Raw genomic sequence first — 27,219 nt, forward strand, 5'->3', positions numbered from 1 at the left:
TTCCCCCTTTGTTATATTCTCAGTATAAATGGTCTAGCCTGCTGTAGGGAAAAAGGCAGCTACCCATATTGTGCTTATTTTTTCATACCTACTGGGATCCCCCAAGCTTGATCATGGAAAAGTTAATCTCCACTGTTCCTCGTCGTCACACAACCAGAGATCAATCATAGATTCCCAGTGTTATATGCCGTTTACTCCGGGGTTTTCACCACACTTTGAGGGGCCAGTGCCTGACTCTACAGTGCTGATGGCAGATTGCAAACCTCATTGTGCTGATATAACTGCAGTTTTATCATAAGAACTGCAATTTTAATAAGCATATGTGTGAAACTCTCCCCTGTGAGAATAGAATGATGTACCATAGGAGTTAGCTGCCTTTTTTGATTGAAGAACCAGAGCAAGTGAACAGCAATGAACCTGCATGTGTAACTGAAAGTACGGTAAGCAACATTCTTGGTAATTGACGTGTTGATTAATAATCTGTAAAACTTCTGCAGTGCAAACACTGGTTGTTGTGAGTTTGTTGTTAATTTGGAAGTGCCACAGAGAAGATCTCTCATGACAAATAACAAATATACACCAGTGCACAATTGTTTTAGTGCACTGGCATGAATCTGCGCATGGGTCATACTTGGATTATATCCTGGATTGGGTGTGAACCCTGGTCCTATTGAGCCAGATGTAGACCCCCCAGAGCCTCTGGGGTGCAGCCCTGAGTCCTGCTTGTGAGTGATGGAGTAGGATAGAAATTAACTAAACTAAATAAAAACACCACCACAGCCCCTGCCAGCACTGCATCCTTGCCCAGGACTCATGCCCCTGCACCAAGAGTTAGGGAGGGCCCACTCTCAGAGATCCCAGCTGGCACAGCATTGGAGACTGATTAGGAAGCCAACACTGTAGCAGGTGAGCTGGGGAAGCTGGGCAGAGACCACTTCCAGTGCCATGGCAAACCCAAAGCCACGCCTGCAGAAAAAGGCATTAGGCTTCCTCAGCTGGTGAAGATGCTGGAGGGAGGTAGTGGGCGCAGGCAATGGAGGGTGGTTGGTTGTTGTGGGGGGGGGCAGAGGCCTAGTGATGAAACTAGGACCAATGAAGACACAGGATGCACTGATTATCAATTGGAGCCCAGGAGAAGTGGCTGCAGGAGATAGGTGAGGAAAGACGTTGGGGCATGGATGGGGGCGTAAAGGAAGCTCCCAGAAACAGGGCAGGGAGGGAAACAGTGGCTGACAACTCCAGGCTGTGAGGGAGCTGAGTCAAGCCAAAAGGAGAAGGAACCAGGTGATGCAATCTCTTCCATCCCATTCTGAGGTCTGGGAAACTTCTTTCCAAAGGGGGATCAAGATGGCAGAGTGCAGGCAATCCCAGGGATTACTTCTGGCAACTGTTCACCTCTATCATTTATATCTACAAAATGCTTTAGTCCCATAGAAATTGTTGCCTTCCATTACCTTTACATGCTGGTTATTCTAGCATCCTATGTACCCTTCTAATATACCATAACAATTTCATTTTCTGTTTTGAAGAGCCTTACTTCTTTCTGTACTGGAGGCTGGCATCCATAGTGGCTAGGTAGCTGGAAGGCACAATTCTGCTTCAATAAAATGTGACTTATAAATTCAGAATTTCATATTGTGATATCTGAATTCAGGCCCAGTGAAAGCCAGGTATGTGCCTAAAAATAAAAAACCTGTTCCTTTGTGCTGTAGTGGAAATTTTTTCTTTATTCATATACATGGACTTTTTTAAAAACAGGAACACAAAGGAGTTCAGTTCCAGCTGGCTTGGTGTCAGGGGGTGTGGCCTAATATTAGTGCTGTTGAGTTGTCTGTTTATAAAATGTTTTTATTGTATTTTATTGTTTTATCATATGTTGTACTCCGTCCTGAGCCCTATGGGGAATGGGCGGAATAAAAATATACTAAAATAAAAAAAAATGCAAATTAGTTCCTTCTGGGCTTTTTCTACACAAAAAAGGCCTGTGCAAAACAATGGTGATGTCAGTGGTGTGGGCTAATATGCACATGAGTTGATGCTGGGCTTTTTCTACCAAAAGAAGACTGTAGAAGAAGAAGACTAGATTTGCACCCTGCCCTTCTCTCTGAATCAGAGTCTCAGAGCAGTTTACAATCTCCTTTCTTTTCTTTTCCCACAACAGACACCCTGTGAGGTGGATGGGGCTGAGAGAGCTCTCACAGAAGCTGCCCTTTCAAGAACAACCTCTGTGAGAACTATGGCTGACCTAAGGCCATTCCAGCAGCTGCAAGTGGAGGAGTGGGGAATGAAACCTGGTTCTTCCAGATAAGAGTCCGCAAACTTAATCACTGAACCAAACTGGCTCTCTTTTGGCCCTGTTCATACATATTTATGAATATTTATTTAGCCATGTAATCAAGAAGAAATTAATCTTAAATTAAAAGAACACTCACAGCAGACTGAAAAAGTGCACACTTTAATTTGATTTCTAATTAACTTTAAATGTCTCTTAGGATAACAAAGTGAAATGCTTTATCTCTTGAATTAAATTTAGAGTGCCCTCTAGCTTTAAACAAGAAGAATTGCAGTATTACTTTTAGGTATAAATTCCATCAAAGGTAGAAAGGGATTAAGACTTGTTTCACATATTGCATATTTCTAATAAGATCAGTCAGGAGTGAGAATCTATACTTGGACTTGGTATGGCATAAAAGGAAGTGCTTATCTTGTAGGAAAGTGGAAATATGTAAAGTAGCTCTGATTGCAGCACAGATATGTCTAGCTAGGCAACAATGATTTCCTTAGACAGCTTTGCACAGAATTTGCTTAGAGCACTGGCTTTATATGTCAGGTAAGTGACTCAGTCCTCTTAGAAAAGAGCAGGTCTCAGGAAAGGATCTGATTCCCTGCAGACAATTCCAAACAGCTAATTCTCTCTTCCTACAAATTGAAAACTTTCTCTTGAGACTGGCAGACTGTAGAGACTGGACAAATTCCAGTGTTTCTTGCTGTCACTCTTGGACAAATTGACTGGTGCTGTTTTATTGTGCTTGCATTTATGAATTGTAATCTGCCTTTGGCTTTCTTCTGGGAAGAAAAGCAGTATATATAAATAGATGGCTGTGAGCATACATTGTTTATGTAAAACAATGAAGCAGTGCAGTTGTGGTGACCTTCTTTCCAAAGTTAGCTATTCTTTCAGAAGTGGGCTTGCAACTTTTTTTTTTAAACAAATGAGGCTGAATTCTGTATATGTTCAATAGCTTCTTTAAAAAGTTTTCTGTGAGTTTATTTTCCCAGATGATTGGGAAATGATTGGGTATTGTATGTAGTAATTTTTTTTTAAAAAATGTTCTACATGCAAGCCTCCCAAAATCTTTTAGATTGCTGAAAGATGAGAGCCTTGCTGAAGAATGAGAGCAATCACGTAGCGTGCTCATATTTGATAAAACTGTCCTTTAGCAATAGTTTGGAGAAGAAAAGCAACATTTCCTGGTTGAGATGGTGTTATATAATTAGAGGTGTGATTTCACAAGCTGCACAAAGCAGCACTGGGGTTTCCTGTCATCAGACAGACAAGAACAGAAAGGTGACTCCTAGTGATTTAAGTCTTTAAGATAACTTTCCAGATCAAATTAAAAGATTCTCATCTCTCACTTCCCAAGTGCTCTTTCATGCAACTAGTGTTGCATGCCCACCTTCCTCATTGACCATTATTAAAAAGATTTCAATTCAACCTGTCCATTGACCATTATTAAAAATCATTAAAAATATTTCAGTTCAACCTGTCCTCTTGACTACAGTAGTATGTAATTCCCATGTCTTGCCCCCTTTTTGCAAACATCAGGAAAATTGCTTCAGTCTGTGGATGAAACTCACATGCACAGACAACCGCTTACAGCATAATCAGTCCTAAGAACACTTTCCTGGGAGTGAGACACATTGAATGGGCATGAATAGGATTGCCCTCTTGAACACTTGGCACCTCTTTGTGGTTATATTTATGAAACAACTATGCTCTAAGCTTCTGACTCAGCAAGGAACAGTGCAGTTGTGAAGCTCTGAATAATGGAAAGGAAATTGTGGATGCCCTCCTCCCATCCTGAGCCAAATTGGCTTTAAAAATGGTGATCCCCACAGCTGCTGTGTAGTTGCAGAGTAAGGGAGTCAGTTCTAGTGAAAAAGTAACATGTAATTTGGTCCTCAGGCAAATGTCATCTTTCATGTTTTAACCTCTGGATGTTTCCAGATGCCATTTATTTCAGTACCTCAAATTATAATGTTTCACACAAATATATGTTGCATATGCTGACACACTGTGAAGTAGAACCCCATGCTTTTGATGGGACATCCCATTCTTTTGATCAGTACTGGGACCAGTGCTTTTTAATTTGTTCATAAATGATTTGGAATGAGAGTGAACCAAACTAGTATGGATATCAAATTATTCAGGATGGTGAAAACCAAGGCTGATTGTGAAAATATACAGAAGGATCTTTCTAAACTGGTTGAGTGGGGAACAATGCGGCAAGTTAAATTCAGTATAGGTGAAGGAGATGCATGTTGGAACAACAACAGCAACAACAAATCCTGACTTTAATTATGTGTAGATGGAGTCTCAACTCATTCTAAGATTGAAAGAGATCTTGAGGTTGTAGTGGAAAGGTCATTGAAAATGTACACCCAGTGTGCAGCAGCACTGAAAAAGGAAAGAGATGAAAATGGACAGTATTGTAATGACCTTCTATAAAGCTATAGAGCGGCCTTGTTTGGAATACTGTGTGCAGTTCTGGTCACTGTATCACAGAAAAGATATTGCAAAGTTGGAAAAAGTAGAAAGGAGAACAAACAAGATGAGTAAATGGTTGAAGTACCTTTCCTGTGAGGCCTTTCAGTCTAAAAAAAGGGACTATTAAAATTATAAAACAAGACAGGTTTGTACAAATTGTGGATGAGGTGGAGAAAGTAGATATAGGCAGCTTCCCCCCACCATATTACTAGAACTCGAAGCACCAAATGAAAATTTTGGGACAGACGAAAGGAAATTCTTCTTTACTCAATGAGAAATCAAGCTGTGGTAGTGATGGCCACAAGCACAGAGAAGAGGTTTATCAATGGTTGCTAGCCATGGAGACTGCAGGGAGCCTCCATCTAAAGACCTCTGAATACCAGTGCTGGGATGCAGTGGCAGAAGAGCTGTTTGGCTGTCCCAGGCAACTGGTTGTCTGCTGTGCACAATACTATGCTGACTAAATGCACCAGTGGTCTGATCCAGCAGAGATCTTCAAATGTTATTATGAGGCAGATGAGAGGGAAGCAGTAATAACTATACTTCTTAGTGTTAGTCATGAAAAAATTCTAATTACCTATTTAAAAGAAGCCACAAAACAAAAATCTGTAGGACCTTAAAACATATGTCTTTTAATGTTCAGTTTAAAGGTGGTTTTTTTTTTTTACAATGTTCCCAGGCTTAGAGTTTTTTTAGTTGAGATAAAAACGAGGAAAGTATTTTTATGGTTCATTGTACAGTTTGAAATTGTTTTGTCTGAGAACCGTTTACAGGTGCTACAATGCACAAAATACTGTAAGAAAAAACGTTAAAAACCTTCATCTATTCTGGATTTTGCTTTGTAATCTTAGGCAAATCACATTTCCTTAACCTAGTCTGCTTTTTTTTTTTTTTAGTGAGGCTGGGATAATGAGATAAGTAATGAAAACCTTTTATCCACTGTACAATGTTTTAGAAGTTGTTGATGACAGATTAATTAGGAGGATTAAGTTTTTATATTATCTGAAAGCCACTCATGCTTTGGTGTTGCAGAAAACTGTTTGTACTGTTTGTCAGTGCATATTGTGATTAACTGTATCTGTTTCACCAGTATCCTTGCCATGGGAATTATTCTCCATGTAGATGTAGAAATCCATCATGTGTGACCCCTTGCCTCTACCACCCCATTGTTTTGCTAGAGTTAGTGCTATGCTTACAGAAATTGTGTTTAGAAGTTTTAGTGCTTAGCCAATTGCATTTCTATTACATGTCTTACCTGAGAATATGGTTATCAACGTCATAGTGGGCCTGGAGTTCTTCTGGAATTGCATCTGATCTTCAGACTATGGAGAGCCATTCCCCTGGAGGAAATGGCATCTTTTGAGAGTGGACTGCTTGGTCACACAGTTCTGCTGGGTTTCATCCCCTTCCCAAATTTTGCTCTTCACAGACTGCCCCCAGCTTTCTATAAATTTCACAAGCTGGAGCTGGCAACACCTGGCTGCCTGATTTTCTTAATCTTCTACATATATCTGGAATTATAGATGCTAAATTACTCCTTTTTCCCTCTATACAGATGCGACAGTGTAGAGCTCGATAATGAAATAAGGACTTTAATAGGAAGGAGCAGTGCTTCAGAGAAGTTGGAGTTCCGTTCACATGCTTTGAAAGTAAGCAGGTGGTTTTTTTTGCTTCATTATCCTTGATAAGCATTTTAAAATCAGCAGGATGTATTCTGTGTAGGGATGGGCAGTAACCACATTTTTGTGGTACATTTTATGGTTCATGGTCAGTCATGGTTTGTATCAGTTGGTGAGCCATTTAAATACCTGTTTCGTGCTCCCCATGTAAAGCAGCAAAGAGTAGAAAGAGTAGAAAGCAAAATGTTAAATGGCTCTGAGCCATTTCATCCCTGCTTTCTGCTCACAACCACTCCTGCTTTGTTTTGTGGGGAGCAGAAAGCAGGGGTGTAAATGGTTTCGAGTCATTTAAACCAAATAGCTGAGCAGTGGGGAGCAGAAAGCAGAGCTTTGAGTGGCCCAGAGCCATTTAACCCCCCACTTTCTGCTCTCCACAAACCGCTATGAATTTCCACAAGCTGCATCAAAATGCATGGAAGTTCATGGAAACTTTTCAATTCATGAGCATTGCTTCATGAACCATGAATTGGCCTATGTTCATGATGAATTTTAGTTCATGAGTCAGTTTGTTTCCATCTCTAATTTTGTGCTGTTGTGATGGATGGGCTCCAGTTTCACCCTCCAGGCATCACTGCCAATCTCTGGTCCAAGAGTGTGTATATGGAAATTTCTAGGAACTCCAGCCAATGAGAGGCCATAGATCCTCTATGAGAGGAGGAAGGTAAAGAGTTAGAATGGCAGTCAGCTCTTCAGAAAGGGCTTAGCCAGATTTGGAGATAGGCATGTTTGTCTGTTTCAGGGATATAATAGGATGAGAAGGGAACTTATGAGGAGAATTCAGAGATCAACTAACCTTATCTCCTTAGTCAAAGTCCAAGAGTGGCTGGATTGGGGAAATGCGGGGACTGAATAAGTGAAGTCAACACTTCAAGTATTTCTGTCAGTGTGGTAAAGGCAGTAGTGAGGAGACAAGATGAGCTGTTCCCAGATGAAATCAATCTACTTTTCTCACCAAGAGAAACAATTTGTCAGTTTTGTAACCCTCTTGGTGGGTGTGACATTATAATGACTTGCCCAAATTCAGATGTGAGAAGAGATACACTTTTACTTATTTGCCAACCAAAATATGTCTACAAAAGAAACAAACGTAATAGTTATTTTGTTAAAAGAATGTGTCTGTGTGTGTCCAAAGGGAGAGGGAAGTAGAAATCACCTAAGAAAGTGGTGCTGCCTTTTCCAGATCCACTGGATAACTTCAGCAAGTCCATCACAATAACTGCATTTAGCCTTAGTGACTATTTGCAACTAGCTCTTTGTTAGTCAATCTGCTTGAGATTCTCTTGCTGGGCTAAGAGAAACTGTTTGGGATACACTTTCACTTTAAGATCATCCCCTGTAATTAGTTCAGACTTCAGGTCTATAGTCCCTGAGTAGCCATCATGACTGGGAAATAAAAATCAGCCATAGGTGTTGAAGGTGGTGACTGAAAGGGGGGGTGTTAAAGAGGAATCTGGCCATCAAAGTTATGTATAAATTTCCCTTATTACTTAAGTATTGGTACAAATGTTCTGTTTCTACTCGTTATGTAATTGCTTTAACATACAACACTTGGGTGAGATGAATATGCCTTTCAACACAATTTTTAAAAGAAATATATTTAAATATTTACATCCCACTTTTCTCCATGGTGGGACACAAAGCTGCTTAGAATAATAGAACACCTTCCCTCCATAAACATTCAACAGAAATAAAGTAAGTCGGCCCCTTCCCAGTGGACTGGTGACGCTGGTATCAGGCTGGGGGCTGTCCTTTGCCCTCCCGGATGGAGGGAAGGATGACTTTCGTTTCCCAGCCCCTGGGAATAGAAGGGCAGAGCGTTGGGGTTTATAAAGCCCTAGCCCTGCGCTGGGACTAGCAGCTTAGATCGGCTCTCGGCCCACCCACCGGCCCTATGCAGTACAAGTTTTTGCCGGTCGCCTTATTAGGGGCCAGGTAGGAATTTTTTCATTTTCACAGATTGGCCTGTGTGAATTTGTTTTTTGCCTACCTTGTACTGCCAGATAGTGTAGGAAGTTTGGGTCGAAGTTTAGTAAGTTTGGTCGCTTGGCAGGATGAGGTATTGGCTACAGGCTTTTCAGGGGAGCACCTATGGCTCTGCACCAGTGGTGCAAGTGGTCTGTATGAATGGTAGATGGGCTTTATGGCTCAATGCTGGGAGTGCAGATCATGACAAAGCCTTGCCGGGGTGGATCTTTCCTGAGTGATGGATGCCGCCCTAGGTGGAGGCGGAGTTTGGGCCTGGCTGCTTGGCACTAGTCAGATGATATTGGGCAGGGTGGCTCGCCCTTCTTGGACAAGGTGGGGTCCTGTGCTTTGACCCCAGGGCTTGTTCCGTTAGGCCTATACCTCTTGCCATTCTAGTTCGTTCAAGTTATGTTTAAATAAAGCGGCCCGATTTTTATCCATACATTGTGTCAGCCTCTTCATTTCAACTGGGTGGGCAATGAAAACCAACAAATTATATCCTAGTCTTAGGCTGGAGCCCTGAATAGAATGTCTGATTCATTGGAAGGCTCAGGCTAAAAGCTGAAGGGCCAAGAAACCTTTGTCTCTTGCCCTTCAGCTTGTGAATTTGGCTATACCCAGTCTTCAGACCTGCAGAGTGAAGACAGGAAAGAAAATAAATGCACAACTGAGATGGTGTGCCACTGGAAAGATGTTCCCCAACAACCATTCCTGTCCCTGCTTCCAGAAGGCATGACTGCATTGGTGTTTTTGTATAAGCAGCTGTACATCAGCTTCACGATCAATGGTTTTGCAGTTGTTTTGTGAGATCTATGAAAAATCAGCATAGTCGAAGGGGGAGGCTGGCTATTTTTGTTTTACATTATGGCTGTTGGAGCCAGGTTGTTGTTGCCACACTCTTTGCAAAATTCCTGTATTGTGCAGGGGGTTGGACTAGATGAGCCTGGAGGTCCCTTCCAACTCTGATTCTATGACTCTTTTTATTTGACCCCCTGATCATCTCTTTCCTTATTGGTTCCACAACAACTTTTTCTCTTTTCATTTCCATGGGAGGAAATGGGATGTATTTTACCAAGATGTGGGGATCTGTGGGATTCAATTTGGATTTCTAATTAATTTTTGTGATATTTTCTATTGGTGACATCTCAGAAACAAAATAAAAATAGTTCTTTCATATTGATGTGTTGGAATTGGTATGTTGGGTGTGTGCGTTATGAGTTGGACCAAGATAAATACTATTAGGAATAGCATATGTTTTATTTGTTTCCTTCCATCTTTTGACTTTTTATTTTTAGATTCTAGTCACCTTATTTACCTAATTTACTGTAACTGACAGTTTTCACATGTGAACTCTGAGCCCCTTCAACTCCTAGAGGCCATTTTTTCTGCTCCTCTTCAAGGATAGGATTTGGAGTAGTATCCAACCCTCTTAAAGAGTATTTAAAAACCTTGAAGAAGAGAAGGTTGGGGTAGATTCATGCTTTGAAACAGAAGTCTGTAGCAAAGATAATTCACAGAAACCCTCAGTTACCTTCAGCCTCCTTTAAGAAGTCAAGTGAATGCTATTTACTGCACTTTTGAATACAGGATATGGAACTTATTGTCTGGGTTTTGTCTTGTTTCTTTCATTTGAGAGCACAGTGGGTCTGCGTGCCTTTTTGTAGTGTTTACAGTTTCTGAAGCAGAGAATTCAGATGACATCTTGTAAACTGACATCTCCTAACCCAAAGGCTCTTGCAAGATTATTTTCAGGGTTGATGTGTAAACAGATTCATGCTGTTTCCTTCCCCTTTTTTATATAAACCAGGAGATCTACACAGGAAAAATAAAATGAGGCTTAAAAGATACCACATGAGTAAGAGCTGCTGTGAGAACCAGAAAGGATGGCAAACATCTGCTTCATGCATCAGTAATTGCATCTGAAACTCCCCCCCCCCCCATTAGAGTGTTGCAATATCATAGTCCTTTCAGGAGTCCTATTTATCTTTATTTGAATCTCCTTGTGTGACCTATAAGTCATTCAACTTCTATATGACTCTGAAGAAAAATTACAGCTAAGTTTTGGAGGTCTTTTTTTAAAGAAAATCACAAGTAACCTATATCAGAGGTCTGCATGGAAGAACACATTTTTGCCTAAATAAGGCTTAATTCCTGACACGTTATTTTAAGGTTTTCAAGTCTGTCGTTTATCTGTGCACTGGGATGCTCTGAAAACTTGCAGTTCAATAGCCATTCAGACATATAGCTGAAGTGCTCCCTTGGTCCTTTTTCCTGGAATACCCTCTACATACCAGACCACCAGAAGACATGAGAGGAATAAGCCTGCAAACAGAGATATTTGGAATCCAGGGTAGTACTGAAGACTGGATCCATCCTAAATGCTCAGGGTCCACATTCAGTGTTTTCTTGCCTTCCTGCAAGTTGATTAAGTATGAAGACAAGTGTCTCCAAAATGCCAGCATTTGCATCTAAGCAAATATATCAGGTATCATTGTATCCAGACTTATGTGCCCACAAACTCAAAAAGGTGGGGGACCCCTGTATCACAGTATCCACAGGTTTAACCTTGATCAAGCCTGCAGTATGGTGTGACGAGGCAATCTTGTTGTCACCCACTTCTCTTTTTCAAGTGCCCAAACAGCTTTTTCCCTGGTCCAAACTCCTCTGAAGTTGCCTGGCCTCCAGAGGAGAGATAAACTGGAATACCACCTGAGTCTCCACATTCTGTAATGAAAGCAGGGCATCAGCAGAAGCTCCAGCCTTGCTAAATAGAAATTCTTCAAGAGCCAACAGGAAACTATCTTGTTCCATCAGCCAGCTGGAATTGACCATCCTAATCATTCCCTAGAAACTCTGTGGTTTAAAGGTGATTTTACCATAGAGTTTTGCCCCCAAAACAGAGCATTGCTGTGCAATATCTCCATCCCACTCCAGGATTGCCTCCTGCCAGTGCAAAGGTAGGACCTGGCAACCTTAACCTGAACCCTAACCTGAACTTGGTCATTTAAAAATGCCAACAGCCTCTGATCCTGACCAGTCTGGCAGGACCCACTAATCTTTCCCCACTCACCATACCTTGTCAAGTGGTGAAACATCCCCAAAGCTGTTTTGGCACTTGAAAAAGAGAAGTGGGTGACAACAAGATTGCCTCATCATACCATACTGTATGCTTGATCAGGGTTAGTCCTTTGGATACTGTGATGCAGGGCCCCTCTCACCTTTTTTAGCTGGAGGGCACATTTAGAATTCTGACACAGCATTCTGATGCAATCTGAAGTAGCAACAAAATGAGTGTCACAAAATGACTGACACAGGAGGCAGACCCAGTCACAAAATCTTTGCCACAGCATAACTTTAGAAACATAATGTAGGGCCTTGTGCTGTGGTAGCAACTGTTGCCAAAGCAACATTTTAAAAACTCTGCACAGCCAATCAAGTCTCCAGTAGTCCACCAGAAGCCTTGCTGGGCAGAAGTCCTACCTGGCCTTGCCCACTTGGGCACCAGTAAGTATGTCAGTGGGTAGCATGGCACACATAGGCACCATGTTGGAGGGGTGCTTGCTATAATGTCTAGTTTGGCCCTCAGAGCTCTCTAAATGTAAGTTAATTTTTATGTACTTTGGAAAGCTAGCTTGACTGGATGCACAAAAGGATAAATATGGAAAACATTTTTTTGCTGTTGCTGTGTAGGTTATTACTTAATTAACAGATGAAACCATAAAATACCTGTGGAATGCTCTTCAAAATTTCTTCCAGAATATCTAAACATTTAATCCTTATCAGCTATGAACTGCTGCAACTGTTTATGAAAAGGTCTTTGTCACCCCCCAAATGTGGGTTTCTACAGTAAATAAACTATCTCTTCATTATGTTTTCAATCAGATTTCTGGAATTATCAAAAATTCAGCATTTCATCAACATAGGAAGTAAACAAATGGGTTATTTTATATGTGTGTGTGTTTGTGCATATCTGTATGCATGATTTTACTTTTGACATGTTGTGTGTAAGAACTTAAAAGAAGGAAAAATAAGTAAAATAAATTAGAAGTATCATACATCAGAAAAAATATTATCCTTAACTACAAAATAATGCATGCTGGCAAATTATATCAATTTTGAAAGATTAGACTGTTTTGTTAAAACTGTATTTTAACTAATTTGCTCAATTTCATTTGATTGTTTTCATTTCTACCAAAAAGAACACTAGAATTAAAAATCCAGACCCTTTTCAATGTCCAACTATCCAGCCACCTATGAGTAACAGTTAATGTAAATCTATTATAATTATTAGTTACAAATTACAAATTTCTTATATTCAAAATTATACTGGGAAACAACGTAGATTTTATTCATTTTAAAACATTTATGTATATCTTTCTTTTCTGCCCAATGGGAACCCAAAGAAGTTTCCATCATTCTTCTCTCCTATTTTTTTTCAAGTTAGCCTTTATTGGCATAAAATATATAGATGTATATATCAGAGCAAATTGGTTTTTAAAAAGAAGATAAAATGGAACTATTGCATACATATACATCAGGAAAAGCATAAAAATAAACTATTTCTATGAGATCCTCTGGCGTGCCTTTAAAACAGAATAAATAAATTTAGCCACTTTCTCAGTGACACTAGATGAGTATCGTTCAAAAGATTATAGACCTTAAGTACATCAGAACAATCAACCATGCTAACTAAAAGAGGATGTAAATACTTGTGACGACGATCTGTATACAAATTACAATAAAGAAGAATATGAGTAACTGACTCCACACATTTTTGCTTACAGAGACAGTATCTGACTGAGTAGGCTGTCTTGTTAAATCTGCCATAAAGAATAGCAGAGGGCATGGCGTTGCATCTGGCAAGGGAAAAAGCTCTATGCTACTGTTGCACCTGAAGGTGGATAGATATGAGGCCATTTTCCCAGTACTGAGAGATCTCAAAACTCAGTGGGGAACAAGTTTTCTTAGCCAGATTCTATAGGTCTTGGCACTCAATATCTAGCAACCTGTTTTTAATTTGTTGGACTGCAGTGGTGAAGGACAGCATGGACAATAGTTCTAGGAATAAACCAATTGCTTTTATTTTTCTCTCAATTTGTGCTGACCAATTTGACAAATTAAATTCAGAGAGCATTTGAGAAATATAGCTCCCCGGTTCAGAGTTGTAGTGCAAGCGTAGCCAGAATTTGAAGGTCATGAGCCATACACTAGTAACCATTAAAGACATGCCAGTTTCTAAGCAGATAACTGCATATGGGACACATTTTGGCATGCTCAGAATTTTATGCAAGAATTTGGATTGGACACGTTCAATAGCAATTGAACCAATCCAAATTGGGATGCCATACAGAAGTTGTGAAATCACTTTGGCTTTGAATATTTTTATGGCAGCTGGCACAAATTGGTTACCTCTGCCATAAAAAAAAATGAGCTATGGCAGATGCACTGATGTTAGCTATCTTCACTGCATACTTGCGATGGGTAGACCAAGTCACATTATATTGAAAATTAACACCGTTGCGGTGCTGATGTCCTGCTCTAGAGTGGGCTTAAGACATCTGTTGTCCCATTGTGTTCTGTATTTTACTTGTAATAAGCTCCAGCTCAATTATGAGAAGTCCAAAATCTTAGTTTTCTCAAAAAAGTGGAGACTTTACAAATGGGTTATTGATGGTAAAGAGATAGAGCAAATCAAGTATTTTAAATACTCTCCTCTATTTTTATCCTCACAAACCTATGAGTTGGTTAGTTTGGTTAGGCTGAGAGTGTATCACTACCCAAAATCACCAAGTAAAATTCCGTGGCAGAATAGGGATTCAAACCTAGACTGATTTCCCACTAAACTTACGCTGCTCTCACTCTCCTCTTCTCTGTGGTGCTGCTGGTAGATTTCGCCCAAACTGCCCCGGACCTCTCTCCGCAGTAGGCAGGATCCTCTGAAAACCGGTTTCTGTCTGCCACAGAGGGAACTTGAAAAGGGGCAGGGCAACTCACCGGCTCATGGCAGCTTGTGCAAAATCCAGCAGCAACCCTGCAGGTAAAAGGAGCAACGAGACCGAAACAAGGTGAGTGGGAAATGGGTCCTAGTCTAACACTCTGACTGTTATACTCTATTGGCTCTAGATTTTCTTTTTGTGTGTGTGTAATTCATCCACTTCCTTTTTCACTCAACTATATTACAATAACCTGCAGATATTTAAATTTTATGGGTCAAAAAATTCCACACCCTGTTTATAAGGCACCAAATAGTCTGGGGTTTGAGCTTCACAGTACATAGTGTTCTTCATGTTGGGCATTTCCTTCCTTGATGTTTTCATAAGCATTACTCCCATTCTACATAAAACATGACTCACTTATTTCCCTGTCACGTCCAAATATACAGTATGTCTTAATGTCCCATCAGACTATATCTGGAATGAAATAGCAGGGCAGAGTTCCAATAGGAAATGGTTATCAGTGACTGGGGAGGGGGAACTAATGCCTCCAGTGGCACTTACTGAAAAATGTAGTCTTCCTTTTCTTATCTGAGCAGCTTCTCCTCCCATGAGGAGTATCAGGCGATATTAGGGAACTTGAGCTTTACATATCACACTAAAGACTCTTTTCACATTAGTCACAGGCTACATGCTTGAGACATTCTGGGAAGCCCCTGTTGGGAAGGGGGAAATGGTTAAAATACAAGTTCAATTGCCTCCTGTAATCCACGCACAGAAAGAGCTGGAAACCTTTTCGATAAAGTTTATGAGACCCAAGTCTTAGCAACTACTAAGTTAGTAGCTGCTGTTTCCTTTGTTGGACCATTGTGTCTCTATTTGCTTCATTTGTTTTATAGGCTTTTGGTAAAAGTGATACCCAAGTTAATTCTTCACAGAAGCAGGCAGGCATGGATGAAACTAAAACATCAGGTGGTGTGCAAGAGGTAAGTGAATATGCTGGTTGGAGGCACCTAATTGTGGCATTTGGTCCTTTGGTTTTATGACAGGATGATGAATTATCATTTTATAGATTGTTACTGAATGCCAGTAAATACTAATGTATTGATTAGTACATTAAAAGTACTGAGGAAATTAGTTTCATATGTTTTGACATATTGTGTTTTAATATGGGTTTTTTTTTTTAGTACTCCACAGGGAAAAAGACACCTGAAATCTATTTTAAAAGAATAAAAAACAAAACCCACCATAGTAACCATTATTTTCCACTTCAGTTTTTCTCAAATTTGAAATTTGTCAGCTGGAGAACATCTCAGAAAGATGTTCTTCAGAGCATCTCACAAATATGAATGGAACCATGGTTCCTGGGGCTTCTCTCTGTTTTCGCACAAGCTGCCCTGGAGCTGTGAGTTGGTGTGCTGCTTTTCCACAGCAAGTGAGATCCTCTGACAAGCGGTTTCGGCTTGCTCTGGAAAAGCGGCGCACCAACTAACAGCTCTGCGGCAGCTTATGTGAAAATGGAGAGAAGCCCTGGGGGCAAAAAGGTTCTCCACCCGGAATAAGTCTAGTGCAGTAATTAGCATTCTCTAGTCTCAGTCAAAAGCCAATCTCATTTTTATTCTTATACTCACCTTGCTCTCTATGCAGAGCAGGCCCTAGTGCGAAATCGGTCCCAGTGTTTTTGAAACAGAGATCTTTACTGTAAATAAAGGGCTAATTGTGGTAAGATATATAACAGGGGTGGCCAAACTGCATTTCAGAAGCCTGTGGTTTTCGCACACATATTGTGTGACTATGGAAGCCCCCACCATCCTGTCAGCCAGGATGGAGATGGCATTTGTGTCTTTAAATTTTTTCGCCAAGCCAGCTGGCAGCTTGGAGAATGTATTCAAAGTCTTTCTTTCTTTCTTTCTTTCTTTCTTTCTTTCTTTCTTTCTTTCTTTCTTTCTTTCTTTCTTTCTTTCTTTCTTTCTTTCTTTCTTTCTTTCTTTCTTTCTTTCTTTCTTTCTTTCTTTCTTTCTTTCTTTCTTTCTTTCTTTCTTTCTCCCCATCTATTTGTTTTCCTTCCTTCCTTCCTTCCTTCCTTCCTTCCTTCCTTCCTTCCTTCCTTCCTTCCTTCCTTCCTTCCTTCCTTCCTTCCTTCCTTCCTTCCTTCCTTCCTTCCTTCCTTCATCTTACATTCGCATCTTGTGGCTATCAAACATCAGATGTTTATTCTATGTGGCTCTTACATTTAGCAAGTTTGGCCACCCTGATATATAATTTAATCTCTTATATTTGTAAGTGTTGTAGTTTGCAGGTGTTTCACATACAGTTTAGCAATGCAATGTAGGTTTAATTTTTTTTGCTTTATATAATTTTTTCTATTAAACCGTGTAATAGCCAATTACCCTAATTTAACCAACTCCTGGTTGCCAAGTTGGAACCTTGTTGTTGTGGGTGGCATCTGGTGAGCACTGAAAATCCATGTGTTGGACTTAGATGGATCATTGAGCTGATGTAGCAGGGCTCTTATGTTCTCTGTCTGTGAAAAATCCCATTGAAATCAGTAGAAGCTTGCTAGGTAGTCAATCTATAGCTTATGGTAAGTAGTTTTGAACTACTTTTTGATAAGCGGTTTTGTTCTGGACAAGGCAGTGAAAGCCTCCAAGGTAACTTTTTTAGTGTTAAAAAGGCCAGGTAACAGTCACTGCAGCTCTGCACTTGCAGGGAGCTACCTAGGGCACCTTGGGATGGCCCTATGATTATTCATTTGTTATATTGACTTGCGTTGGTTAAATGGGATTATATAAAGCAAAAAAAAATTATATATCGGGGTGGCCAAACTTGCTTAATTGAAATTGAAATTGTTTGTTTGATTTATTGCACTAGCACCTACTGATACTGATGTTTTAACCATTGTTTTTATGTTTTATTGCTGTTTTACTTGTTTGGTCACTGTTTGACCCTAATCTGTGAGCCACCTTGAGCTTGCCTTTGGCAGGGAGGGCGAGATATAAATTAAATAAATAAATATGGAAAATAATGACATTTTGAAGGAAGTAAAAGAAGGAGTAGAAGAGGCTGTAGGTAGAGCTGAATAATTTTGCAAAATGCAGTGATTAATCTCTTTTGGCAAATTGTAACAAATCAGTTTTTATAATGAAACTGTATTCTTGTATCAGATTTCTCTCTCTCTTATAAATAGTGTCCATACTTTTTAAACATGTATAAATAAATCTATTTTAAAAGCAGATACATATTTAGATATCAAGCAACAAATTATGAACTGGATCTAGCTAGCTTTTGTTAATTTATAAGCAATTCCTCTGCCTACTACTGTTCCCGTCCCACATGGCTTTTCCCCCTATGATCTATGATTCCACCATAGCCTTTTGGTTGGTCAGAAGAGATCTTTTCCCCCCATTTTTTATCCAGTGGAAAACTACCTGGATCCAACCCTATAGGGATATCTACTATTCAAACTAGGGGTGTGCACAAAAAAAAGTCAGGATTTTTCAGATTCGGATATATTGAAAAAAAATCAGGATTCCCCCTGGTCCAAGCTTTTTGAAACTTGTGGTGGGGGGGGGGGAGGGAGGGTCTTCTGAATAGCGGCACCAGAAGCTACACTGAGACTATGGTGCCTCAAAAACAGACCTCTCCAGACCCGCACATACCCCCCAGATAGATTTCCCATAATATTTTATGGTGATAATTGACTATAATGGTCCCCCTAAGCTATAATGGAGCCGATGGCAATTAAAGGTATCATGGTCCCTTTCAATGCATTCATGAAGCTGCAGCCTCACCCAGAATGGCATTTAAAGTGACTACACTCTCTTTAAATGCTGTTTAACTGCAGCTATCCAGTTTTCTCTGATAATCCTTTCCCCCGCCTCCAAATAATCCAGGATTGGCTATGCTCAGCAGCCCCCCCAAAAATATTTCTATATATATCTGACTGAAAGACTGGCTGATAAATAACAATAAGGTATTTTCCAGCTATTTCTTCCAGCTCAAATAGAGCTCAATGCACACTTTTATATTCTAACTCAAGTGATGTTGTTGGCTTTTATTTATTTTTTTGTTTAACCCTTTGCATTAAGCTACTTTGTACACAGCAAATAATAATATATTCTGCATATATTATGGATTCAAGGAAGTCATTTTATGCTTTTTACATTCAAGCAGAAGGAAACAAAGTCCAGCAAAGCAGACACCTTTTTGAATGAAGATCTATTATTTTAAGTTATAGGGAATTCCAGTGAAATGTAGGAAGAATTAAACCACTTTACACATTGTTAGTTAGACATTTTTATTAACTAGCCCTTAAAAGCACATGGCATACAAGCATTCTTCTTTTCAAGAGAAATTGTTGGATCATGTGTAGATGCTGGGCTGATTGGAAGAGCTGAACAATTTTTTTTTTAAAAAAATTCCATGTAATTGCTATTGTATGCTTTGTAACCTTAGTTGTGGTTTCCTAGAAAAACACTGGAATACATAAGACAATCCTTTCATTTTTAGGCACAGCAGCTTTTCATTGTTCAGTTTTAAGAATTAGAAGTTAGTAAATATTCTGTCTGCCATCAGTCAAGACATAGTTTAAATGGATTGTATTTCATTAATCTAATTTTTCTTTTCAAAGCACTTGTTGGCAAAAAAGAATGTATCCACACATGTGCTGGAGGTGCAGATTATATCCCTGGAAAAACAGAGGCAAGAGGTAATTTAAGCATTCTGTTTTGGTTGCTCAAGCTGATAAGATACAGCAGTTAAACATGATTGTAAATGGATAGATCCTTCTGAACACCTTTACCCAATGCAGAAAATATGGGTTGGATCCCATTAACTGAATGGAATGTGTATTTGGATTGTGCATCTTCATATTTAAAAGTGTCTGAGAGTTGTGGGGGACCTTTGGGAATAAGGTAAAATGCGGGACAGGAGGAGAACTGCATCAAGAAACTTCCACCCTCCACAGAAACTTCCACCCTCCGCAAAGATTGTGCAAATTCTTGCTTCATTCACAACTTCTTATGAACCAAGTGAACTTTCAGAGCAGTAAGGAAATTAGGCATGTCTTAAAAATTCCTGTTGGGGGTTTTGTGTTTACTATTTACATTGCCACAATATTAACAGTGAGTCACCTGGCACTCCCTTGCTAGCTGTTTGGCTTAGAAAGACTTAGTCCTTTCCTTTGCTTTTCTTTATGACTTCATGAGAGCCAATTTGGTGTAGTGGTTAAGTATGCAGACTCTTATCTGGAAGAACTGGGTTTGATTCCCCACTCCTCCACTTGCACCTGTTGGAATGGCCTTGGCTCAGCCGTAGCTCTCATAGGAGTTGTCCTTGAAAGGGCAGCTGATGTGAGAACCCTCTCAGCCCCATCCACCTCGCAGGGTGTCTTGTTGTGGGGAAGGAAGATAAAGGAGATTGTGAGCTACTCTGAGATTCGGAGTGGAGGGCAGGATATAAATCCAATATCATCATCATCATGACTTGCACCACTAACATATCAGTTAAAATGTTTCATTCAGTTAGCTCTATAGCAGTGCAAAACAGTCATGACTAGTACCATGAAGAGACTGGTAGGAAGTACAACTCATAGTAACCTAAATAGCCATAAGCTTTCATAGTTTACAGCCTTCATATTAGGGTTGCCATCCACCAGGTGGGACCTGGACATCTCCCAGAATTCCAATTGATCTCCAGATGACAGAGATCAGTTCCCTCAGAGAAAATTGCTGCTTTGGAGTAAGGGCCCTATGGCATTATTCCTGCTGAGGTTCTTCCCCTCTCCAAACCCCTCCTCAGACTCTACCCCCAAAATATCCAGGAATTTTCCAAACCAGAGTTGGAAGCCCTATGTCATGTTCCATCCAGATTTTAGTAAGCACAAATAGTGATGTTATATAGTGAGGGATTGTTGGTGATTGCTCTCTAAATGGCATGCCCTAATTTTCTTTAGAAACAATTTGGTAGACAGACCTAGGGAAGGGCTGATGAACTAAAGTTGCTGATGAACTAAAGTTGCTGATGAACTAAAGTTGGCTGATGAACTAAAGTTATCATGAATTTTGACTGGTTTGTGGTTCATGAACCAATATTCACATACTGAAGAACCACCACAAGCTTTTATGAATTTTGATCAGTTTAGTGTGGGCCATGGGGGTTTGTGAAGAGCAGAAAGCAAGCGTTTACCCCTGCTTTCTGATCTTCATGAAAAACAGCTAAGCTAAACTGTTTGGTCTAAATGCCTCAGAGCCATTTAAACCAATGCTTTCTGCTCCCCATAAAAAGCTGTGATGAGCAGAAAGTGAGGGTTTCCAAACAGCTGACTGTCAATCAACTGTTTGGTTTAAATGGCTCCAAACCATCTAAACCCTGCTTTCTGCTTCCCACAAAAAGCTGCAGGGAGCAAAAAGCAGGGTTTTAAACTTTAAGTGGCTCACAATACAAACCAGTTCGGTCTGTGAGTCAGCATATCCGTGTATAGTTTGGTTTGTGGTTCTGCCATGAATCATAAACTGAATCTCAAAAATGCTGTTTGTGACCATCCGTAGACAGACCTTTTTAGTAATATATTTGATTTTAATATTAAAATGTTATTTTTAAATGTTCCTTGTCCTCCTGAGCATTTGAAGATAGGGAAAATTAAACCACTAAAATAATATATCAAACAATATATGAAAAGGTTAAAAAACAAGACCACTGTTAACATTTTAAGAATATGTCTGATTAACAATTTCAGCTTTTGACAGTGAACAATCAATGGGATCAACAGTTCAGGCAGATGAAGCAGTACTACGAACGAAAGGTAAGAAAAAAGTCTATCTTGCTAGAGCTAAATTAGATGCTTGCTCTGAGTGTGTTACTTGATTTTTTCTTATACTAGTTAAAAAACAGAATCCAGTAGTTCTTTAGCTGTATTAAGAGAGGGTGCTTGGATTAAAACGAATATCAGTGCCCATGTTCATTGAGGTTATAATCCAAACTAGCCAGAATAACAAGGATTTATTTTACTTTTTATACCATTCCTTTGTCCCTACTGGGAATCCAAAGTGGCTTACATCATTGTGTCTTCCATTTTATCCTCATAGTAACATTTAGATGTTTTAAATATTTCACATACACTTGCATTTTATATGTTGGTTTTAATATTTGAAATGCTTTAATGCTTGCTGCCTTGGAGATCCTGAGCTGGGTAAAAGGCGGCATAGGGATGTTTTAAATAACTACATAAGTGAACCCTGCAAGGTAGGTTAGGCTGAGATTGTGTGACTGGCCTAAGGTCACCCAGCAAGTTTCCACAGGGTTGCCAGATGATTGCTGGCACCCAGCAGGAGATGGGAGGGTGGTGACATAGAATAGCCCTGTCACTGTGATGGCATGTTGTCGTGTCCAAGGAGAACCCAGAAGTGATATCATGCTGCTTTAGGAATCACTGGAAATGCTATGGTAAAACCTTATGGTAAAACCATAGCATTTGTGGTGATTGACAGAGAGGCATGATGTCACTTTTGGGCTTTCCCTGGAAGTGCCATTATGCCAATGGTGTTGACAATAATGGAGCAGCAGCATGAAGCAGGAGTTGCCAGCCAACTGAAATCTCTTTTATATAAATTTTAGTTCATTTCTTGTGTAAAGCTTTTCTGTTCTATTAAATATAATGAAGCCCACATTCTAGGTCTTCACATTGTGAATCACTCACAAGCCACAGGTGGGTTGTCCTGACTAAAAGGAGGATATGTCACAATCATCACCATTTTCTACTTTTTCAGATTTATTTGCAGAGCTAGCGTGGTGTACTGGTTAGAACGTTAGACTAGGATCTGGGGCAAAACCTCCCCAGTGCTGTGAAGTTTGCTGGGTGACCTAGGTCTAGTCTGTTGTAAAAATTATGGTAGAAAGAATAATGTATATCGTCTTGTGCTCCTTTGAGGAAAAGTAAAATAAAATGTATTTAATTATAATATCAATATGCTGTTCTTGCAACAGTCCTTGCAGCTGCTCTGCAGAGTAAGCTGGTGCTTATATCTTTACTTTGAAGATGGAGGAATATTAAGGGGAGGGAGCTGAAAATGCAAAAAAGTGGCTTGCTTATATCAATGGGATTTAATAACTAATTTGAATGAGTGACTCAGCTGCACACAGTTCTTCTGACAATTCAAGTTCTGTACAACTTTGTAATACTCCACAAGAATGTCATTAAAACTCTAAAGTGGCTCCTATTTTTGAAATGCTGACCTGGCAACCCTTATCATCCAGTTCTGTTCTAAAACAGTATGTTTGTAACTTTGGGCATTCCTTAGATTCTCATTGTGACGGAACCGGCCCGATTCTGCCTTCAGACCCGGTCCCGTCAACTCCCTATTGAGTCGCCAACTCCTGGAGGGAGCTATTTCTCCTCCTGCCACTTGGGCTCTCTGCCACCACCTGCTCAGTCTAGGGGGTTCAGATTGAGAGGAACAGGACTCCCAATCCCCCTCTCCAGCTATGAGGCCAGGCCTCAAGGCCCTCTGCCACCCAATACTTGGGTATCACAGAGACCACAGCACTTCTTCGGGGAACCCCTGGAGGATTGGCACCTTATCCAACTGCATGCCTTCCCCCTTCCCCGGGGCCCCCTTCTTAAAGCAGCATGGTCTAAGGCGGTTGGGGATCTATGTGGTACAGAGTTTGACTGCCAGCATTCAAAACAGTAAAAATATTTAATTAAAAGAGAAAAAGAAAAGAAAAGAAGAACAAAACAAAAACAGTTGCCTGTAAAAGTTTAGCACAGCACCCGCACAGCAAACAGCATGACAAAGAAAAGGTGGTTATAAACGCATCCTACTGTCCCTGGTCTAAACTTGCCCTGCTTTGTGGATGACTTACTTGGTCTGACTACCTGGGGGCCTTTTCCTCTTGAGTAGGCCTCTTCCACAGGCAGGAGCCCCGACACTGGCAACCTCTTCCTTTGAGCGCCAGCTGAGAACTGCCTTTCTTCCTGGTTAACTCAAATGCCAAGAACAAAAGAACTTCCTGCCGCTCTAGGAGGCTTTCCCCCTAGAGTTGCTGGTTTGGCTTTGGAAGGGAGGGGGGGGTTGGAGGGAGGCTAGGCCAAAGCCTGCTTAGCAGTTTCATGTTCCCTCCCAACTAAGATGGCGTTTCTCCACACTCATGTTGGCCATAGTGTTACCCAACTAGTTATTGATTGCTGATATTTCCTGGTGAAATTGTTTTGAGAGAAGTCAGTGTAGCTTAACTTTGATTTTGTGATCACACAGGTCACAGAACTGAAAACAAAACTGGAAACAATGCAGAAGAGTGTCAAGGATCTGGAAATGGAAAGGCACCAAATGCAGAAAGAATGTCAAAGGCTGGAAGCCCTGGTGAAGGATAAATACTTACAGGAAATGGTAGGAGGGCCATGTTGTTTTATCCTTTGTGTGAGTGCTTGCATACCTGGATGCCAATATCATGCAATGCATTGGTCTGGTTGTGTGGTTGAAGTCTATATGTTCTAACCTGTCATCAGCCCTGCCTGTTCATCTACTCTGCTTTCTTTAATTTTAATCTATTTTATCAGTTTTTCTTGCATTTCTCCCCTGCCAGTTAGGAGTGTTATTATGCAGGATCTTCTGAGGTTCATGCTGTAGGAAGCTTTACTTTTTCTTCTGAGCAGTTATGCTTTCAGTACTTTCTCACTTGTCAATCTTTATTTACAAGTATAAGAACATAAGAGAAGCCATGTTGGATCAGGCCAATGGCCCATCCAGTGCAACACTCTGTATCACACAGTGGCCAAAAAATTTATATATACACACACACAATGTGGCTAATAGCCACTGATGGACCTCTGCTCCATATTTTTATCTAAACCCCTCTTGAAGGTGGCCATGCTTGTGGCTGCCACCACCTCCTGTGGCAGTGAATTCCACATGTTAATCACCCTTTGGGTGAAGAAGTACTTCCTTTTATCCATTTTAACTTCCTTTTATCCGACTGACTGGCCTGTAATTTCCTGGATCTCCTCTGGAACCCTTTTTAAAGATAGGGGTGACATTTGCTACCTTCCAGTCCTTAGGAACAGGAGGCAGATTTCAATGAAAGATTACAGATTTTTGTTAAAAGATCCACAAGTTCAACTTTTGAGTTTTTTCAGAACTCTTGGATGTATGCCATCTGGACCCGGTGACTTATTAGTTTTTAATTTGTCTATCAGTTGTAGGACCTCCTCTTTTGTCACCTCAATCTGACTCAGGTCTTTCAACAACCCTTCCAAAATTAGTGGTTCTGGGGCGGTCAGAAAGTTCTCATCTTCCACAGTGAAGACAGAGGCAAAAAATGCATTCAGCTTCTCAGCCATTTCCCTATCCTCCTTCAGTAATCCTTTTACCCCATGGTCATCCAAGGGCCCCACTGCCTCCCTGGCTGGTTTCCTACTTCTAATATATTTGAAGAAATTTTTATTGTTGGTCTTTATGTTTTTTGCAATATGCTCCTCACAGTCCCTTTTTGCCTGCCTGATCACAGTCTTGCATTTGATTTGCCACAGCCTGTGTTCCCTTTTACTAATCTCACTTGGACTGGTTTTCCACCGCTTAAAGGAGTCCTTCTTACCTTTTTATAATAGCATTGAAAGAAAGCATGTGGTTTTCCTGTGCTTTTCATTACAGCCAGAACTACCATTTTGTTGCCTTCTTGCTACAGCTAGGGATTTAACTAATAGAGGGAAGTCTGTCAAATATAGACTATCCCAAGGCATTTAAGATCATCTACAAGGCTATTCTGGGATTCATAAAGTGGATTATTTTGTCAGAGGCTTCTAAAATGCTATCCCATAGACTCAAAAAACTCCCAGTCTTCCATTATGGTATACAGAATTCCAGTCACTGCCTACTGGCAGCAGCAACCTGCAAAATTTGGCAGTGAAGTATATATATCTCCCATCCCCCCACCTTGGAACAGGAAGACTTGGATTACGTATCGATTAAGTCACAGGCCAGGTACTCTTGTTGCAAACAAAAGAGGGAGATCTGATAGCTCAGCCTGTCATTCTCATTTTAGAAAGTTCCATGCCTGGAAAGAACTTCCCTAGGTCAAACAAATACTTCCCTCAGTGATTGAAAATAAATGATATCTGCCCTGAAACTGCAGGACTGAGCAATTTTTTTAAAAATCAGATAATTTTACAAGATGTTATGTTTTGGGATTATGGACCCACTATAGTACTCCATCCATGACAGTCAAACTTTTTTGGGGGGCTGGGGGGGGGCAAACATTTCTTTTAACATCAAGGCCTTCAGGGTGGTATTTACAGATGTGAACAGATCAGCGCTCTCTGTATTTTTGGCTACCTCATATAGTTTTATCGGCTATATGCACCACAAGAGAACCCAAAAGGTTGTCAATGGAAGGTAGTCATCAGGCTTTAAAATATCTGGGATGAGCTATCCATCAATTTTGCTGCTGCTTTCTTTCTGAAAAGTTTGTTACACTTACTGGGAATAATTAAAAAAAATAGATCACGGCTGTCAGATTGCAGTCTTTCTGAGGGAAAACCCTGAGAAATGCAACCATCTGCTCTTTATCAGCATATCTATGTGTTTTTTACATTCCAGAGGGAGAAAAATACCCTAAAGGAAGAGAACAGGCTTCTGAAAGAAGAAACTACCTTGGCAAATGCAAAGAAAATACATTATGAATGTGAAATTAATCGCCTCAACAAGGTATTTCTGTAATCTTTGCTTAGAAAGCCTTACTTATTCAGTACTTAAATCTGTTTGTCAATATCAAACTGTAAAGTTTCTTTTTTCCACAATCTGCTGCGGTGATGCTGATGCTGATGATCAGCAGTCATTTCATAGCAGGAGCTCCTTTGCATATTAGGCCACACACACCTTATGTAGCCAATTCTCCAAGAGCTTACAGGGCTCTTTTTTTTTTTTTTACTGAGTCCTTTGGAATTATTTGAGAATTTTGCTCCTGAGTTCTTGTCCCATCTATTGTCGTTCTTTTTGTCATATGGATTGCCTTTTATAAGTATTTGACTGTGTGATATGGATTACTCTGCTTAGTACTATTTATTTATAAATATTATTTATACATTTTGAATTGTATACTTTTTGAGGCTGGTAGCACGGAACCTGTGATTCTCCTGCACCCCACTTGGAGGTTGGCAACCCAAAGTGGGAAGTCATTCTGACACTTATGCCCACATTATCTGCAGGAAAAAAATCTTTTTTTATTCAGAAAGCTTACGTTCTGAATAAAAATAAGTTAGTCTTAAACTCCTATTTTGTTATAAGGGAGAGTTATTTTTCCTCCACAGCAAGCAGGGAACTCTTGCTTTCCATCAGTACTTATCTGCTTCTCACTTCATGTGATGCTGTAGGCATTGTAAAATGGGAGCTGTATATCACTAAACATCCTTTGGACCTGATCACCTATATCTATGGTGTGTTTACAGATGTGGCTCTCACTTTCAGATATACTATTGACTCTGTGGATACTCTTCTCATCCTTCCTCAGATATCGACCTGTTCTCCCATTTTCTTTAGTATTTTGTAAGATTCTTTTGCATGCTGTTTTACCCACTGACTCTCCAGTGAAATGCTGATTTCTATAAACATTTACATGACAGAAAGTTTAGATACCACTTGTGATTTCCTGGCTGCTACAAAATATTTGCCTAACCTCACTGTATCATTTCTGTAAAGCTGCACTGATTAAGTGGACCTGTAAGTAGTACTAGGACATTAATGGCTAGTTCAAATGTGCTGCTCAGCCAACAGATTTCCCCCACAAGATCACACAATTATTGGTTGGTGCACATGCCCCTTATTGAGCAAAGGAAATATTGTGTGAAGACCTCACACACATCAGTGCAAGAGGTGACAGTGAC

At 40.2% G+C, this 27,219-nt stretch overlaps 1 protein-coding gene across 2 annotated transcripts in view; it reads left to right on the forward strand.

The window, feature by feature from the left end:
- Positions 1–27,219, forward strand: part of TNIP3 (TNFAIP3 interacting protein 3) — a 78,641-nt gene that overhangs the window by 27,652 nt on the left and 23,770 nt on the right. Inside the window, exons 3-8 of one of the 2 annotated variants that reach the window (XM_060247332.1) lie at positions 6,324–6,417; positions 15,245–15,331; positions 18,976–19,053; positions 21,082–21,147; positions 23,600–23,731; positions 25,937–26,044. In XM_060247332.1, the coding sequence (XP_060103315.1) occupies positions 6,324–6,417; positions 15,245–15,331; positions 18,976–19,053; positions 21,082–21,147; positions 23,600–23,731; positions 25,937–26,044 (565 nt within the window). Of the gene's footprint in view, positions 1–6,323; positions 6,418–15,017; positions 15,332–18,975; positions 19,054–21,081; positions 21,148–23,599; positions 23,732–25,936; positions 26,045–27,219 lie in introns of those variants that run through there. The other variant, XM_060247333.1, reaches the window with a different exon arrangement.

This window comes from Heteronotia binoei, chromosome 9 (genome assembly GCF_032191835.1).
Source record: "Heteronotia binoei isolate CCM8104 ecotype False Entrance Well chromosome 9, APGP_CSIRO_Hbin_v1, whole genome shotgun sequence".
In the NCBI taxonomy this organism is placed as follows: Eukaryota; Metazoa; Chordata; class Lepidosauria; order Squamata; family Gekkonidae; genus Heteronotia; species Heteronotia binoei.